Source organism: Acomys russatus, chromosome 3 (assembly GCF_903995435.1).
Source record: "Acomys russatus chromosome 3, mAcoRus1.1, whole genome shotgun sequence".
In the NCBI taxonomy this organism is placed as follows: domain Eukaryota; kingdom Metazoa; phylum Chordata; class Mammalia; order Rodentia; family Muridae; genus Acomys; species Acomys russatus.
The window spans coordinates 20,905,356-20,925,164 of NC_067139.1; the positions used below are offsets into that span (position 1 = coordinate 20,905,356).

The 19,809-nt window shown below is 42.9% G+C and overlaps 1 protein-coding gene across 2 annotated transcripts in view; it reads left to right on the top strand.

The window, feature by feature from the left end:
* The window catches only part of Ly86 (lymphocyte antigen 86), a 66,392-nt gene that overhangs the window by 23,340 nt on the left and 23,243 nt on the right, over nucleotides 1–19,809 (top strand). For both annotated transcript variants that reach the window (XM_051170162.1, XM_051170155.1), the window contains exons 2-3: nucleotides 4,042–4,128; nucleotides 5,313–5,441. In XM_051170162.1, the coding sequence (XP_051026119.1) occupies nucleotides 4,042–4,128; nucleotides 5,313–5,441 (216 nt within the window). The remainder of the gene's footprint in view (nucleotides 1–4,041; nucleotides 4,129–5,312; nucleotides 5,442–19,809) is intronic.

Below are 19,809 nucleotides of genomic sequence, written 5' to 3' on the forward strand. Positions count from 1 at the left end.
CTGCTTTAAGGTTCTCAATGACATTCTTCTAAATCGCCTTTAGTATTTTTATCCCAACAGTTACTGAGGAGCTAGTACAATATTAAGACATGACACCTCTGGTCCTTGGGAGTTCATGTCCAGGAGAGGAATGGCAGGCTGTATAATACACAAAATACAGAGCATGTTAAGGGCCCAAATGGAAACATAACAAGATACAGGGTATTAGTATTAGGATGGAATTGAAGGAAGTGACGTCACCTTTTCCTAGAGACTGCATAATGTTTCTATAGAATGCATAGTTAAATTCAAAGACATCATGTTTGCATAAAAACTTGAGAAAATTGCCAGTGAAGCTCAAAAAAATCCCTAAGTACTTTTAAAATAATCTTTCTGTTTTCATATACATTTCCTTAGAGAGAGGAGACAAACAACCTACTGACTCCTTTGTGACTTTGTTTCTTATTAAAATTATTTTTCTAATAACAAAAAAAGGCTTTATTTCTTTCTCCTCCTTTTAGTTTATCCTATGTATAGCTGTAAAGTATTGATAAACACACCCTGGAATCCTGTAACTGCTATCTGAGCAATGCATACCTTTTTCATTTTGCCTCAGACAGCAATTTAAATTAATGCTCAATTTTGAAGGTGCACTTTCCTAAGCATCTATTGTTAGGTGGCCTCTGTTTTCTTCAAATACTGAGTGCTAATTGTGTGGCAGGACTAATTGCTTTCTTCATCCCCACCACTGTTTAGCAATCTGAAAGGAGCCCCGAGACAGCATGGAAGTGTTTAGGAAGGAGCCAAATGAGCAGCAGAAAAGAGGGACATTTTCCCTAAGAAAATTATGGAGCAAAGCAATCAGAGGGACACTTTCATTAGATTTGCCAGGCTGGAGATGTCACCTCCGTCACAGGCATCAGAGGCAATGGTGCATCTCCCAGGTCAGTATTTGGATGGTAATAACACTGTCTGCATCATCGCCTAGAAACGCATAGAGGAAATCAGGTATGACACTGAAGCATGCAGGGCCATACACCTGCACAGGAAAATGTTCCAGGCAATCTTAAAAATGAAGTTAGTATGCATATTTTGGGATTTACTTATTGGTTTCAATGTGCAGTACTTACTAAGATGACGTCACTTTGTTTGTGCTTCTGTTAATGCTGAGTTTACATCTTGACTCAGACACTTCCCATGCTGGGATGTAGGTAGGTTAATATGACACCTGTGAAAGGAGGAAAGGCACACCTGCTTCTCAAATTGTTCCCTATTCTACTGATCTCGATCCTATGAGTCTCAACCTGTGGGACGTGACCATCGGAGAAGACATATTCCCAGTGGTCTTAGGAACCCCAGAGCATAAAATTATTTTCATTTCTACTTCATAACTGTAACTTTGCCACTGAGTGGTACCTCAGTTTCTAAGACTGTCAGAAATATGTGTTTTCTGATGGTCACAATCCACAGGTTGAAAAATGCTCCTAACAGAGGAAGAAATAACCAAGCAATTGACTTCAATATAAATAATTTAATATAGGGAATATGTTAATTAACCACATTGAGAAATAATACAGATAAAAAGAGTAAAATGGCAGTGAATAAGAGTTGCCTCCTTGAGGGCTGGAGCAGCTAAGGGCAAAAGCTGGCAAGATGAAAACCTGGATGATTGATGACAGACCTTGTGGTCTAAGGCAGGAGAAGGGTAACCACTCCTGAGATGCTATTTGGCAGAGGTCTGGGTGCCCACACAGCCAAGCCTGGCTGGGACCAGGAAGGTACAAGAAAAGCATGTATGGGAACCAAGCGCCACTGAAAAGTGATGGAAAGCAAGGCCAGCCCCTGATGGAGAGAGAGCAAGCCCAGCCCCTGATGGAGAGAGAGCAAGCCCAGCCCCTGATGGAGAGCAAGCCCAGCCCCTGATGGAGAGCAAGCCCAGCTCCTGATGGAGAGCAAGCCCAGCTCCTGATGGAGAGAGAGCAAGCCCAGCCCCTGATGGAGAGCAAGCCCAACCCCTGGCTCCGCTTCCATTTCACATCACCCCCCTGTCTGCATATACCAGAGGAATGACAGCAGATAGGCAAGCTCACAAAGCAAAGCCCAAAGGCCAGAGTCGGAGCCGAGATGTGGATAGCTTAACTTATGTTCATCATGTGCATTTGTGGGGTGCCTATCTGTTGGATGGGCCGAGTAATGGGCATTCTGAAAACGAGGGCTGGAAATTCTTTTAAAGTTCTCAGCTCAAGGTGGCTTTCCTCAGCTGGGCATGGCAGCACATGCCTGTATTCCCAGCACCTGGGAGGCAAAGGGAATCCAAGACAGCAAAGGCTACACCGAGAACGCTGTCTCAAAAAGCAAAAACAGAAACAAACAAAAAAGATGACTTTCCTCCCATAGGCCCAGTTGTGTTCAAACTGTAAATATATCTAGTAATCCTTCAATATTCATGAGAAACCTATTTCAGGACCCCACAGACACACACACACACACACACACACACATATATATATAAACCAAAAGCCATGCATACTCAAATTCTTGATATAAAATCAAACAGAATGAGAAAGCCATGTGAGAAGCTGAATGGAAAAGGAAGTGAAAAATAAATGACCCAGAAATAGTTCTTGCCTTAAGTCTAAGTTTACATTAGGTTCTAGAAGGTTAAGGTGCAGATCAAATTACAAAGCAATACAGTTGTATTTCTGTATCCACAGGTGCCACATCCTCAGATTCAACCAAAAACAGATCTAAAGCGTTTGCTTATGAGTGCACGGAGCGTGTGCAGACTTCTTCCTGTGTTTCTTGGCCAAAGCAGTGAAGCAATGGTTCACCCTGCATTTGTCTTGTATCGCATAATTGCATCACGCTTAACAACTATTGTAAGCCTCATAGAAATGATTTGAAATATCTGTGTGGAGAAGGGACTGGAAACATGACTCTTCTGTTAAAAGGGTTTGCACAGAACCCACTTTTGGTTCCCAACACCCACATGGCAGCTCACAGCTGTCTGTAAACTCCAGTTTTGAAGGATCCAGCTCCCTTTTCTGGCCTCCACAGGTACCCATGTGGTACACATACATACACATAAGCATTCACACATACACTTAAAAATGAGTATATATACATACATATATATGTATAAATATGTACATATATACAGGAGCATTACATGGGTTCTATGAAAATAAGATATTTTGTACCAGGAACTTAAGCATTATAGCTTTTGGTATATATATGGGGGGAGGGGTCCTGGAATGGATTCCTCATGGATTTGAAGGATGACTAAGCATATTTACACAGTCTGAAGAGTATCTCAGGTGTAGCTACACCTATGAATTCAGAGAACAAAAGACTATTTTCAAGACTATGCAGGAACCTTCACAAAAGGAGAGAATTAACAAGAAACATTTGAATGAAAGAAAGCATACAAGCAAATCAGAGGGACTGGAGAGAGAGAGTGTGTGTGTGTGTGTATGTGTGTGTGTGTGCATATGCGCGCGTGCATGTGCGTGTGCATGTGTGCACTGTTGCCTTGTGGACTCACAATGTGAGGTGTGGCTCAGGGTTGGGGGCAGTTGGTTCTTTCTGCTCTTTATTCTGGTTCATAAGGTGGCTATTTGAACAGGCAAAAAATACCTGTCAAACACTATCTTTAGCCCCGGACTGTTTAGTATAATGCCTTGCACGGAGCACAACATTGGAGGTGGGGGAAGCTCATTGAATGGGATGGGATGCCATGGGATACATCAGAATTGTAAAGGCGCATTTTAACTGAGTATCTATATACAGCTCCTCCTGTTAGCAAGATTAGGCCAGGTCCTAAAAGAACTTAAGCAATGATGTAAACATGTAAGTACTAAACGTGTCCTCTGTTGCCGAGGCCCTGTTGTCAGAGTGAAGATGACAGTGACTGTGGACAGACAGACTGAGAGGAGCTGCTGAAATGTTACAGGCATTTTAAGTTTTGGGCACTTAGTGAGTCCTGGAGAAACCATTAGTGCAGATCTTGCAGGTGAGTGTGCAGTGTCCTCATGACTAATCGCCCCATGTCCTCTCTGGCAGATCCCTTACAGGACTTCGGCCTTTCCATTGACCAGTGTTCCAAACACATCCAACAGAATCTCAACATTAGATTTGGCATCATTCTGAGTAAGTAGACGCAATTACCTTGGCATGAAGTATAGCGGAGGAGCCTCCTCCACCCCCTCCTCCTCCTCCCCCTTCCCCTCCTCCTCCTGCTCCTCCTCCTCCTCCTCCCCTCCACACACAATGACTCACATTGACTAGCACAGCAGGCTGCACCACTATTCCACCTTCATCTCTCAAGTCCACTCACCAGTTAATCCCTCGTGGAATGTTATGCTTTAGTATTAAAGAGACTCCAGATGCTCACTTCAACACTGTCAGCCCCTGGTCACCAGAGACAGCAAAAAAGAAACGGTTTTCTTGTTGCTACACAGACAAGATGCTTGCCTAGTCCCTCTGCCACAAACAAATCGGTTGTACTCACCATCACAGCATGGGCTGTTACTCATATTAGTCTGCTTCCCAAACAACTAGTGGAAGTGCTTACAAATTGGCAAAAGGGGGGTGCAAATCTTTCTTTCCACCCAGGGCTCTGAGGCGACACACTTCCTGGCAGTTTCCTTGCTGGCCATGACGTTACAGTAAACCAGTATGTTTGTCATATCCCCTTTTCTAGAGGACCAGTGCTCTCAAACCAGAGCAGACGCGGTCAGTAAAGCCAGCATCTAGAATCAATCCAGAGAAATGGAAGGAATGTTCTCAAAGACCTAGAACTCTTGCCTGACCTGTCTTTCTAGAACTCTTTACACGATCTGAACTCACAGGGTCTGGGAAAATGCTATGGGCAAGGAAACCAAGAGAGAAAAGAGAAATGGGTGAAAGACAAAGTGGGAGTGAAAAAAGGAGTAAGAAAAAAAAATGGACACCGCCAGCAGAGCTCGCTGGAATTCCCTGGGGAGCTGTGCAGTATCTACCAGGCAACAGTGGTGAGAATAGGCAGAGCCAGCCATGCCCTGCTACTGTCATGGGGGTTAAGTAACACCAACTGAGGAACTCTAAAAGCCAGACTTATAGGCATTCTATTAAAAAGGCAGGGCACCGAGCATCAAGAGGGAAGGTTAGCCAAGGAGCTGCCTTAGCCCAAACAGGGTAAGGCTTAAGCTAGAAATACTGCTCTGTCAACAAGTGCCCCCTCGCCCCCACCCCGGTGCCATGAAGGCTGTGAAGATCCCTTAGATGGTGCTGTTGAGCCTTGAGTGGCCTCTCTGCAGGGAGACACACAGTGCTGACGTCAAGCTTCTCTTTAGGAGAGGACATCAGAAAGCTATTTCTGGACATAGCTCTTGTCGCAAAAGGCTCTTCTGTTGTGAACTTCTCCTATCCCATCTGTGAGGAGGACCAGCCCAAGTTCTCTTTCTGTGGAAAAAGAAAAGGAGGTAAGCCACCGGCCTCACTGACTGCTTGCACCTGGCACCAGGCTCCTCGTGGACAGAGCCCTGGCTCTCCCCTCTTACCTTTGGGCAACACACACCCGACCATCAGCACCCATTGCATAAAAATACTAGGCAGTTCTGTGGGGAGGGCCTCCCTTAGACCAAAGGTGTGAGCAGGAGATGGTTCTAATAGAGGCTTTGTTTTCCTGCACATAAGAGCATCTTACTCAAAAGACTGGCAGCAGAAAGAACCAATGGTTTCTAAAGACCTGAGGAGTCAGTATGTGTTTCCGGGTTTTCTCTGATGATCTCTGCGGTGATAAGGTGTCGCCTGTGTAAGCAACAACTCAGAAAAAGAAAATAGAACAAAGCTTGATAAAAATTCACTGGTGTAGCCAGGGGGCAGCTGACTGCTGGGGCTAACAGATAGCTGTGCTCCAAGTGGAGAAGCAGAACCCCCATTGTGTGAGCTCTCTTATTCACTGAGGGTTGACCCTATTGTCACACAGCAGCAGTGACTGTAGACAGCCGGGGAGGAGGTGATGAAATGTTGTTGCATGCATTTTTTAAGTGTTGGACACTTAGTGAGTCCTGGAAAAACCATTAGTGCAGATCTTGCAGGTGAGTGTGCACTGTCCTCATGACTAACAGCTCCGTGTCCTCTCTGGCAGATCCCTTACAGGACTTTGGCCTTTCCATTGACCAGTGTTGCTAACACATCCAACTGTATCTCAACACTAGAGTTGGCATCACTCTCCTGTCTCTGCTTCCTATCTCATCCCAGGAGCACAGGAATTGCAGGCACATGCAACTCTGCCTGGTTTTACATGGGTTCTAGGGAGTTGAAGTAGGCTTCTACCTTAGTTAGGGTTTTATTACTGTGAAAAGGCAACATGACCACAGCAGCCCTTACAAAGAAAAACATTTCACTGGGGCTGGTTTACAATTTTATAAGTTTAGCCCATTATCATCATGGTGGGAAGTGTGCCAGTGTGCAGGCAGACATGGTGCTGGAGAAGGAGCTGAGAGTTCTACATCCGGATCAAAAGGCAGCACAAAGAGACTGAGACACATGCCATCCAACCAGGCCACATCTCCTAATTTAAATGCCACTCCCTATGGGCGTATGAGGGTAATTTTTATTCAAACCGCCACATTCCACTCCCTGGCTCCCATAAGCTTATAGCTGTATCATAATGCAAAATGCACTTAGTCCAACATCAAAAGTCTTCATAGTCTATAACAGTCTCCACCCTGTGAAAGTTCAAAGTCCAAAGTCTCTTCTGAGACTCATGGCAGTCTCCTAACTGTAATTCCCCTTTAAAATCAAAATCAAAAGGCAGATCACATAGTTCCAACATATCATGGAACATGATATACATTACTTTTCTGAGATGGAGGATGGGGAGCATAGTAAAAATATACTGGACCAAAGAATCACCAAAACCCAGCTGGGCAAACTTGAAATTCTGCATCTCCATGCCTGTTTGTCAAGTGCTCCAACTCCTTTCAGCTGTGTTGACTGCAACACACTTCTCTCACTTGGGCTGTTTCCACTCCCTGTTAGCGCTCTCCTTGGCAGGTATCCCACAGCTCTGGCATCTCCAACATCTTGGGGGGTCTCCAAGGCAATCCAGGCTTCACCTTCACGCAATGGCCTGTCTAGACTTCCATGTAGGGACATCCCAACACATTGCTTGCCTCACATTGCATAGCAAGTGTTAGAACCACTTAGCCATCGCTGTAGCACTAGAGGGTTTTAAAATATATTTTTAGTTGAAATAGAATGACATCACTCCACCTCCTTTTCCTCCCTCCAGCTCTTCCCAGCTACTCTCTCTCCAACACCTCTCATGTCCTCCTGGCTTTCAAGTTAATAGCCTTTTTTTTTTCCTTTGATTATTATTGCTATACACATGAATTATTCACATGTGTGTATACTTGAATAAATATAAATACAACCTGCAGAGTCCATTATTTGGGGTGGTGTGTATATGGTTTACTAAGGTTGACCACTCTTCAGTAAGGGCTCATCCCTGAGAGAGGCTAGTTCTCCTGGCAGTCATTAGTGGCCTATAATTCTTGCCTGGGGATGGGACCCCATTAAAATTCCCCCCCCCCTTCGATCATAGTGTGCTTATTAACACAGCCCTTGTTCCAGCCTTGTTTGCGTAGCCGTACCTAGGATGGGCTGTTTCCTAGCAAACTTCCTGATATTATAGCTCGTACAGCCTTTCTGCCCTTCTTCCTTGTTCCCTGGGCTACATAGATGCAGGGGTCGCAATAGGGATGAATCCACTGGTGCTGGGCTCCCCAGCCCAATGATTTGTTGATCACTGAATTGTGCCCAGCTGTGGTTTTCTGTGATTGTCTCCATCTGCTGTAAAGAGAAACTTCTTTGATGAAAGATGGTAGCCACTCTTAGGGTATAAGGAGATTTGGAATGTAGTAAGGAGTTCTGCTGGTCTAGCAAAGTGGTAAAAATAGGTCCTCCTCTAGGATCCATGACCTCACTAGCTCCAAGAAACTGGTCAGGCTTCCAGTTCTGGGTGCAATTTGTCTCCTTAGTCCAATTAGACAGCTCTTGGTTGCCACTGACATGTGAGTGTTGCTATTGCACCTCATGTATGCCCTGGAGATTTTCGATGAGCTGAGTACATCGATGAGTTCCCTCAGCATGATGAACACTGTATGTTAATCTCTTGTCTGCATTTTTTTTTTAATGTGGAAAAGGGTACAAAACCAGGATGCCACAATCTGAAGTAGCATCAGCATCCAGAAGAGGAACTACATCAGGAAGTGAATCTGAACAGCAATTCCTAGAACATAATTAGGAATTAAAATTTTTCACAAATGGCAGATGCTAACCCAACCAATCAGGACTTTGGGGCTTTTAAGTATAACATAGAAAGCTTAGAGGATTTGTTACCCTGACATGAGCCCCTATCTACTCTCATGGTATCTGCTTTCCATCAAGCCCACAGAAATACACATATATAAAATATTAGAAGCTAAGAGACACAGAAAAGAGAGAATGTGTGATGTTTGTCTTTCTGAGTCTGGGCTACCCACTTAATAGTTCTTTCCATTTTTTTTTTTTTTCTGAAAATGGCATAATCCCATTTTTCTGTGTGGTTAAGTAAAAATCCCACTATATATATGTACTCCATTTTTATTATCCATTCGTTGGTTGAAGGGCATCTAGGCTGACTCCAGTCCCTTGCTATTATGAATTGAGCAGCCATAAGCATGGATGAGCAAGTGTCTCTTCAGTAGGATGCACAGTCTTCTGATTAGATGCCCAGGAGTGGTATAGCTGGGTCGTATGGAAGTTCTATTTTTTAGCTTGTTAGAGAAATGTCCCTACTAAACTCCATGATGGCCGCATCTGGCTACACTCCTACCACAGGGAATAATGCTCTTCTTTCCCGCATCTTCACCAGGATTAGTTGTCATTCATTGTCCTAGTGACAACCATTCTGAAAGGGACGAGGTAGAATCTCATAATAGATCTGTACTTCCCCAATAAAGATGTTGAACATTTAAAGCAAAAGACCAGTAAAGATAAACAAAACAAAACCAAAAACTACCCAAAACAAAGCAATATGAGGCATACACACATACCAAAAATAATAATAATCTTCAAAAATACCCTGGAGTTCATCTTGTGTTGGCCATCTACTGCTTGGCACAGGGCCCCCCTTCAGTGAGACTGCACTGGAGAGAACTAATTCTTTGCAAGCAGACGTCAATTAGAGAAAGCTTCTTGCTTAGGGATGTGAGCTCATGTCCACTTCCCCCTCAGCACAGGGACCTCATCTGGCTTGAAGCTGTACAGGCCCTGTGACTGGGAGTTCATATTTGTATCAGTCCTGTTGTGTCTGAAAGACACTGTTTCCTTGGTGTCCTTCATCTTCTCTGGCTCTTACAACTTTTCCACTTCCTCTTCTGTACAGTCGGTTCCCTGAGCCTGAGGGAAGTGGTTTGATGAAGACACCCCATGTAGGACTGAGTATTCTTCCAAAGTCTCTCACTCTCTACACATTGGTCAGTTGTGGGTATTAGTTCCCTCTACTCTAAGTGGACACTTCTCTGGTGCCGTCTGAGTAAGGCATTTATGGATATAATGCCTGTTGATAGGAGTCATTTTTATCCTTCTGTTCTTTAATAGAACAATAGTATTTTGTTTCCCCCCTGGGCCCACGGTCTATTTAGTCTCAAGTTCTTGGCCATCTGAGCAGTGTTAGAGCTCCATCCAGATGGGCTCCATCTCATGGAGTGGGCCTTAAATCTAATGAAATAGTGCTTTGTTACTCCTACGGTTGTGCCACTATTACACCAGCATATGGTGCAGGCAGATGAATGCTGTAGATTGCAGAGTTTGTAGCTGGGTTGGTGTTCACCTTTCTCCTTTGGTTGCATGCAGAGTGTCTCTCAGCACCATGACTACTAGTCAGTGGGGATGAAGGCACTAGTTAGGCACCAGCTTGACTTCTCCCTGTTCAGTGAGGTATGTAAGTGTTGTCTTCAGCAATAGGACCTTACCATCAGTTGATGACGAGCAACCAATAGCCTTGGCAATAGCTTGAATTATTTGGGGGTATCCCAAATGGACCCCCTTTGGCCAAAAATTCAATTAGATATAACCCGTTCTTGGCATTGGAAGTTTCACTTGGTTGCAAAAGATTTGTAATTGGAGCTTTATGTCTGCCACTATTCAGTGACTTCACTTAGATTTCTTTGCTATATGTATATATTTTAAGAAACTCCTACAGTGGTAGATTTCCAAATGGCCCTTAGTGTTGGTTGTTTCTCCCATATGCCCTCTGTGACTCCCTCCTCCCTTCCCCCATCCCCATTTAATCCTCCTATTCCAGTCTCCCCCGGGGATCCATAATGATATATTCTATTTCCCCTTTCTAGGGAGATCTTCCCCTCCCCCCAGTCTCTTACTCTATAACTCACCTCTATGATTTTACAAATTGTACACTGCTTATCAAAGACTTAACAGCTAACATTCACATGTGAGAGAATGTATACAATATGCATCCTTTGGGGTCTGGGTCACCTCACTCAGGACTATCTTTTTTAGCTCCATTAATTTTCCTATGAATTTCATGATTTCCTTTCTAACAGATAAATATATAATATTCTGTAGTGTGGATGTACCACATTTCCATTAGCCATCCATCTGCTGATGGCATCGAGGCTGTTTCTAATCTCTGGCTATTATGAGTAGAGCAGCAATGAACATGGATGAGCAAGCGTCTCTGTAGTCAGATGTCTGAAAGTGGTCCAGCTAGATGTTAAGGTACATCTATTCCTGGCTTCTTAGGGAACAGTCACGCTGATTTCCATAGTGGCTGTCCGAATTTGCACTCCTGCCAGCAATGGATACGTTTTCTCTTTTCCCACATTCTCACCAGCATGAACTATTATTTGTTTTATTGACTCTGGCTATTCTGATTGGTATAAGACCAAATCTCAGAGTAGCTTTGGTTTGTGTTTCCTTGATGTCTAAGGATATTGAACATTTCTTTAAGTGTTTCTGAGCCATTTGTGTTTTGTCTTTTGAGAATTCTGTTTAGTTCTGTGTCCCATTTTTTCACTGGGTTATTTGGTTTACTGGTGTCCAGTTTTTAAGTTCTTTATATATTTTACATATTAATTCTTCATCAGATGTGTAATTGGTAAAGCTTGTTCTCCTTCTATCCTAAAACTTGGTGCTTTCTTCAAATGATTGTGTCCTTTGCCATGCAGACAATATTTCTATTTCATGAGGTCCCATTTGTTAGTATTTGGTCTAATTTCTTCAGCTTATGAGGTCTTATTCAGACTGTCATTAGCTATGCCTATATCTTGAAGTGGAGTGGTTTTTTTTGTTTGTTTGTTTTTGTTTTTGTTTTTTTCTTGTAGAACTCTGACAGTTTCGGGTCTTATGTTAAGATCTCTGGTGCACAGGAAGTTAATTGTTGTGGAGGGTGGGAAAGGTTAACTTTATTCTACTACATGTGGCTTTCCAGTTTTCCCAATACTATTAGTTTAAAAAGGCTTCCCCCCCCCCCCCCAAGTGAGCACAGAAAGTATTTTTGGTGTGAAGGAGAGATAAACCTGTTTTTTAGGATCCCACATGTGGGATCAGAACAGTCTTGTGAGAGAACAGGTGAGGTTAATCCACTAGAAGACCAACCACCTCGTGGGAGAGCTTGATTCTTGTCAGCTGAAAGGATCCCGTGAACAGACTCTGGGAGGAGATATATAAGTGAGCCAAAAATTGGAGGTGGGGCTTGCTGGAGACTTCAGATAGTTTTGGCTGTTCATCGCTGCATTTCGAGACACTCCTAGAGAAAACCGCTCAAGGGAAGGCTTGGGGCCTCTGGCTCCTGCTGAGGTTCCAGGTTTTTGTTACCCCAGGTTCCAGCAGAAGAAACCCTACTGATTATGCCAGAAGAATTGCTCCTCGGAACTGATATCCTTACAGTTCTGTGTTCTTTAATCCTCCTTTATTATTGGTTTGGTTAGTCAGGTTGTAAGTTGTAATAAAATATATTGGTTAAGAAAATTGAGCCTACACTGGTGTCTATAGGTGTGTGAATTTATGGCTAGGTCTTCTGTTAATCTGCATGTGTATTCTTGTGCCAGCACTACACTGCTTTTGTTACTACAGCTCTGTTGCATAACTTGAAATCTGGCATTCCCAGAATTGTTCTTTGCTCAGGATCCCTTTGGCTGTCTAAGAAGTTTATGTTTCTAAATGAATTTTTAAAAAAAAATTTTTTTTCAAAGCTGGGCATGGTGGCACATGCCTTTAATCCCAGCACTCGGGAGGCAGAGGCAGGCAGATGACTGTGAGTTCGAGGCCAGCCTGGACTGCAAAACAAGTCTAGGACAGCCAAGACTACACAGAGAAACCCTGTCTCGAAAAAACCAAAAAAAAAAAAGATTTTTTTTTTTTCAATATCCGGGAAAAATGATACTGGCATTTTGATGGGGACTTAGCTGGGTCTTTAGAGTGCCTCTGAGAAAATGACCATTTTTACAGTATTGATTCCTCCAACCCATGCACATAAGAGATTTTTTTTTCCATCTTTCAGCATCTTCTTCAATTTCTCTCTTGAGAAACGGGCCCCTCCTGGGTGTTTTGAAATCCTCATTATAGAGGTCATCACTTCCTTAGTTGGGTTTGTTCCAATAGTTTACCTTTGTGATGGCTACTGTAGAGCTGGATTTTCCCCCTCATACTTTCTTCAGCATGTTTGCCATTTGTATACAGGAGAGCAACAGAGTTTTGTATGATAATTTTATATTCTGCCACTGTACTGTGGTAATCAGTTCTAAGAGTTTTCTGGTAGAGTCTTTGAGGCCTCATGTATATATCAGCTGCAAACAGATAGTTTGACGTCTGTCCTTTCTAGTTGTGTCTCTTTTACTAATACTTCTTGTCTTGTTGCTCTGGCTAAGACTCTTAACACTATATTTAAAGAGTGGGAAAAAGTGGATACCGGTATCTTATTCCTGGTTTTAACAGAAATGCTTTGAGTTTTTTCCATTTAATATAATGTTGGCTGTGGGTTTGTCAAATATAGCCTTTACTATGTTGAAATGTGTCTTTTCTGTTTTAAGTTTCTCTAGGACTTTTATCATGAAAGGATGCTGGATTTTGTCAAAAAACTTTTTCTGGGTCTATGGAAATACCCATGTGATTTCTGTCATGAGCCCACTATATGATGTGTTTTGGTTTACACAGATTGAGCCATCCTTTCATGCTTGGGATAAAGCTGACTTAATTGTGATGAATGAATTTTCATATGTTTTCTTAAATTTTATTTGCATGTATTTTATTGGGAAAAAAGTTTGTCTGATCTTTTCTACATGTCCTTGTCTCAGCTAATCCTCCAGGCCACACTTAGTAGAACACACACACACACACACATACACACACACACCTCTATTCCTTCAATCCTCAGTTCCTTCTTCCTTACTTACTTCCTCTCTTTTGTATCTTCTTTTATCTTCTGGCTGCACCCCTCCCTGTCCCCCTTCCCCCTACTTCAATGACTAAGTCCCTTACTTGGTGCCAAGTGCTCTGAGGAACCCAAGGTAAAGCAAGGATGTTTTCTGCCATTCAGGACATTATCAGCCTGATATGAGATCTATAAAACTATGATTCAAAGTCACCACATGTTGTGTTTACATTGAACAGGAATAAGCAAAGTGGGAGGTGAGCTGGCGAGGTAGCTCATACCTCTGATATCCCACTTCTGAGAACATGAACAAACCAGGAAACTGAATAAATATTTGCTCTCCCGCCTTCCTTAAAGTTATCTGAATCCTGTTACAAAGTGTTCAGCTATCTGTATGCATCTCTGAATAATATTCTTTTGTGTATGGATCATATTTTGTATCCATTCATCTGTTGCTGGAAACCTAGGTTATTCCAAAGTCTATATTCTGTAATGAGCAAAGTGTATTATAACCTTGAGTGTCCTGTTTCTTTAGTCACATCTGGTCCCACACAGCACTTGTGCCTTTAGCATCTCAGCAAAAGGTTACTTTCTGACCACAGTCTGCGTGGGTGCTCCCATTGGATGTAACACCTTCTTCCATTTGTCTTCTATGCAGATTTAACCCAATATCCCTTCCTCCAAACTCAACCAGATTAATTGCTTCAGTCATTGCTAGAGCCAGGGAATGGTGTGGAGGAGCACAGGGCAGAGATGCTGATTAATCATTACAGGAAGTGGGGGGGGATGATTGGTGGGGGGTGGGGGGTGCAGTTGGACAGGAAAAATAACCGAATGCAACAATTCATGGCTCCTCCCTCTGCTATATCCCTGATTTCAACTTCAGTTGTGTGTGCGTGCGTGCGTGCGTGCGTGCGTGTGTGCGTGCGTGCGTGCGTGCGTGTTTGCATGCCTGTCTCTGTGGGCATGGCAAATAGAGCTATTACAGAATAAAGAGACAGTGAAGTCTTGTTTTGCTGAATTCGGTGTGGACAGATGATAGACCAGATATAAGGATACCAGTTCACATCAGATGAGCATGTGTAAGGACACTTCTGCGCAGGAAGCTCATCAAACCCTCACATGGAGGAAATTGTCTTGGTCCTCCAAGCTCAAGAAAACCTTACTATTTGTCCTGCGCATGGCTTTAACAGAATTAATAAAACAGGAGAAATAGTGTTCCCTCAAACACTTTGGGGAGTCTCAATCTGTTTAGCAGATCAGAAAGCTTGCCTTGGACTTATCTGAATGCTGGGCAGGCAGCCCACAGTCAATTTACTTTCCTTATTGCCGTGGGACAATGACTGCAGAGGCAGGCAGAGGGACTGGCATTTGGGGAATTGCTAGGAAATTTTACTTAGTATAAAACAACCAAATAAGGGATACACAAATGATGAACACATAATTATGTAAATTAAATAAGCCAGAAAAGTGAAACCTTACAATTCAGAGGCCTCTTGGGTCATTGTGATTTTGAACCTACTGCAGGAAGGGCAGCTACAGTGATCAACACAATGATTAGAAGCAACAAAAGACACTGGGGAGAACGGGAGGCATCCAACAGGAGTAGTGCAAGCACGGGACAGCGTCCCTGGGGCCTTACAGTTCTTCTTAGCAGAGGGAGGAAAACTGGCTGCCCACTGCGGGTGGGACAGTCTGCCGCCATCTGCAAATCAGGTGCTAAGTGTTGCTTACCACATACTCTTCTGCAAACTGGATCCAGTGGCTGTTCTCCAAGCCAGAAAAAAAAAAAGCTATTAAATGGCTTGAGTTGAACAAAGATTAATGGATAAGATGTAGTTTTCTTCACTTCTGCCCTACCTCAGCTAGCTCTGAGGCAAGGGGATTGCCCATGGTTTATGCTTTATCAACTATGCTTTATTGTTTATGCTTGGCGGGGGAGGCACAAATTCTTCTCCCCCCACAGAACTCTAAGAGAATTCAAAGAGAAACAGCGTAGTTCAGATTTACTGGTGTGTAGAATTGAATACAGACACGCCTCATTTTATCCTATTTCATTTCATGACACTTGGCAGAAACTGTTTTAACACATTGAAGACTTGACAGCCCCGTGACCAGCAAGTCTCTTGACACCATTTGCCCCTCAGTGTGTGTTCATTTTTATCTGTGTTTCACACTCTTTTTGGCAATAGGTATTTTCTAAACTAAGGTACATGCATCTTTTTGTAGTCGCAGGCTGTTGCACGTTGAACAAACCCCAGCAAAGTATAAGGGTAATGTTTATGTGTACCCAGATGCTGTGGTCTGCAGTTAAACCAGCTGTTTCCAGGAACATCTGTAGGAAGCTCTGAATCAGAGTCCAATAGACCACCAGGGGACCATCTAATGCCAGCTCTCCCCTCTTCCCCTGAGACACGCCTGAGCCTCTTCATCCAGGCTCTGAGCTTAGGAAGACAGAGACTGGACAGAAGCATCTTCTATACCACTTACTCTCTAGCTCAGGTCACATAGATTCATTTGCTTTCAGTGCTTGGAGACGAGCTGCATATGCTCAATATCAATATTTAAGACTAAATTGGGGTTGACAGCATGCTCTAATGACCACACCTAACTACTTAAGAGACAAGTTGGAGCAGTCCCGGCCACACTCAAAGATGGTCACACCTATAGAATACTATGCCGTTGCGTAGTTTAGGCCATCCCAAAGCCATTCGCCATGGTTCCCTTTGCAGATATTAACGCTGGTTACATTTTAGTTAGACCCCTGCTGTCCTATGCAGAGATCACGAGCCACATATAGTTATGATGCCAGTCTGAGCTGCAGTACGCTGTAAGTCTAAAGTGCAGGTCCAACTTTTAAAGACAATATGAAGGAAAAGCATATTACGTCATCATCATTGATATGTTTGTCTTCATTTTCAATCGCTATAGCACAATATCTGAGGCCTAATGACTTTTGAAGAAGTGAACTTTACTTGTTTGTTTGTTTGTTTGTCTTTGCATTGCTGGCAAGGGACCAAGAGCCTCGCTTAGGCTACAGCTTAGTGATGCCAGAACCAGGAGGTTGATTTGGCTCAGGGTTCTAGAGGCTGAACGCTCAGTTCACACACATCTGTTCAGCACCTTCTTGCTGCATCAAGACATGGCAGAGAGGATCAAACAGGGCAACGGAGCAAGCTGCAAACCTAGGTCTCTCCTTTTCTTCTAAAACCACTAATTGCATTGTGAAAGCTCCACTTCTGTGACCTCACCCAATCAGAATTATTTCCCAAAGACTCCCATGTCCAAATGCCATTCACACACAACTTCAGGGATTTAATTTCCAACCCATAAGACCCGAGGGACATGTTCAAACTATAGCAATGTTGAAATGGCATCTGGGACATGGTCGATGTGTTAGTCATTTTTTTTTTTTTTATTTTTTTATTGTATCACAATGCCTGAGATAATCAATTTGAAAAGAGAAAAGGCTTGTTTAGGCTCATGGTTTCTGAGGCTTCAGTCCATGGTGGTTGCTCCCATTGTTTGGGGCCTATGAAAGGTGGACAGTGTGGCAAAGTGTGTGCTGGAGCAAAGCTGCTTACCCCATGGTGACCAAGAAACAAAAAGACAGGAATGGGCTGGAGTCCCAGTATTCCCTTGAAAGACACACCCCTAACAGCCTAAATTCTTTCCATAGGCTCTGCCTTCTAAAAGTTGGCTCCCAACAGCAGCAGCACAGGCTGGGACCTTCAATGCCTCTGGGGAATATCTAAGATTTTAATCATAACCCTGAGCTAAGTAAAATACATCAATGTATTATATATTTGTTAATAAGAGTATATCAGTGTATTGTGAAAACCACTTGTATTTTTTTTCAAATGTGACTTCTCAAAAACAAAATTAGGGGGCTAGAGAGGTGACTCAGTGGGGAAAGGTACTTGCTGCCAAGCCAGACGACTTGAGTTCAGTTCCTGGAACCGACACAGAAGGCAAAAACTGACTCCTCAAGGTTGTCCTCTGAGGTCCATAGGTGTACAGACACATATGCATACCTGTACACATCCTCCGCACCTCCACATATGTACAGACATGCATACATCCAATCAATATAATATATTGATATATATCACATACATTGCTAAGATAGCATTACTATCTTAGTAATATAGTGTAACATTGTCTTGCAGATACAACTACAATGGAAGTAATATAGTATTACATACATCATATAATATGATGCAAGATATATTCATAAAAATATGTATTTATATCATATAATAGCACTATATATAATGATAAATGTTATATTGTAGGTAACATTATGCTATGTATAAACTAGTATAACATTTATATTATATATTATATTATATTAATTATATTATATTATATTATATTGCCTCCCTTTAAAATGTTGAGGATCCCAAAACCTAGATTGTGCCCCAAGATAACCAAATAAAAGTTCATGGAAGTCAGAACCAAGCCAGTTACTCCAGTCCCCCCCATAGCTAAAGAATACTCCATTCACTTCAGGAAGTCAAGTCGGTACAGGTAGCAGTCAACGTTAGCATAGCCTTTGACGACACTAGGCACCCTCACTATGTGTCATGTGTATTAACCAAAGCGTCTGTGGACCTTATGAAGTGCAGAAGCCTTGTTATTGGCTTCTATAGTGCTGTGGTTTACAGTATGTGTTCTCTCTCACTGGTTCCCAGCAGCTTCTAAATGCTTTGTAACTTCCTGAGCCTCAGAGGGACTGGGGAAAGCTTTTGTTCTCATGTTAGTCATTGACAGAGCTACTAAACCCCTCGAATTTCCAAGGTAATGAGCATCTCTGTCCTCCTGGTGTCATTCTTGGTTGGCTCTACAGCTGGTCATCAAAAAATGCAAAGTCATTACAAGCCAGAAATCTTCCATCCCACACACTTTTATCCTCTGATAAGGCTTAGGGGATTGAGTTAATGCCAGTCGTGTCTATGTGGGGGGCAGCTCCCGAGTGACCCCTAAAGTGTGTGTACAGGTCCCTAGAGGGGGTAGTGTACCTAAAATGGACATGGAAGCTCTGCACAGCTTTCCGCATAAGCTGCCTTTTGTGTTCACATGTGGCCTCTATAATACCTTTCAGAAGGAACTGAGAAATGTTAGCGGCTTCTTAGGTTCTGCAAGCTGCTTTAGCAAATTATCAAGCAAAAGAAAGGGCCCGTGTGAATCTCCTCTTTGCAGCCATAATTTCAAAGAGAAAGTGCGAATATTCTGAGAGTCTACTAATTGTGGGTAGTGTCTGAAATGAACGGGAAAGACAGCTTTGTGGAATTGAGCCCTTAACCTAGGGGTTCAGTGTCACTAGTGTCAGAACTGAAGTGACACTGAAGAAGTGGATGGTGTGGGAGTAAATCTCACACAGTTAGCAGCCAGAAGTACAATATTTTGAGAAAATAAGAAGAAAAAAATGCTTTTCCCCCCATATGTATTTTAACAGATCATGTAGGGTCCCAGAGAGCCCCCAACAAGGTGACCCCTTAGCCATCTAACATAGAAAATGTCCCCAAAGTCTGCTCTTTCCATTTTGAATTCACACCACAGGGTAGACCCCACAGCCTAGCTTGTAGCCAAGTTACCCGACTCTTTTTAAAGATCTGATTTACCAAGAGTTCAGCGTGTGTGGGTGCATGCATACATGCGTGCTTGGCTTCTCTTTGTCTCTTTTCAGTGTGGTTAATACCATGCAACGAGTTTCCTAGAATATCCCTCCTCAGGAAGGTGAGTGTGACATAAGTTAAATAAAGCAGAATACTAATTATGAGACTTACTGACCATGAAACTAAATTAGCTGGGAAGTAGGAAGAGGCCTACTCCATATCATACTCAACCCAAATAAAAAATTAGGAGAAACTACTCAAAGGAGTGTGGTAATTTGTGTTCGTTATGTGAGACCATATAGCAATGAGTTGCTCTGCTGGAAATAAACATAGAAATGTGAGTACAGACCCAGACCAAGGCCAGGAGGCATGAGCATGTGGTTTTCCCACACCTAATGACAACTTACACGTCAACTGTCAAACTTGGTTCTGGATAAACCTCTGTGAATTCTACCCAGTGCGGTCAAGATTGGCATTGATCTCACAGCACCAAGTAAATAATTGACTTGACAAATAACTGACTATTTAGTTACTTTAAATGCCCTTGAAGGCATTTGAAGGGCGGTGCTGGGATAGAAACAAGAGGTAGGATGTGTGGTCTGATGGTAGGACCTTAGGTGTGGACCTCCAGGTCTCTTTTCTTTTCTCTTGTTTCCTAACCATGAGTGAAAATGGTTTGCTCTGAACATGCTCCTCCTGTGTTCTTACAAGCCCAGACTAATGGGGCCACCTGACTGTACAAGTGAGCCTCTAAAACCCTAAGCCAAAATAAATATTTTCTCTTTCTTA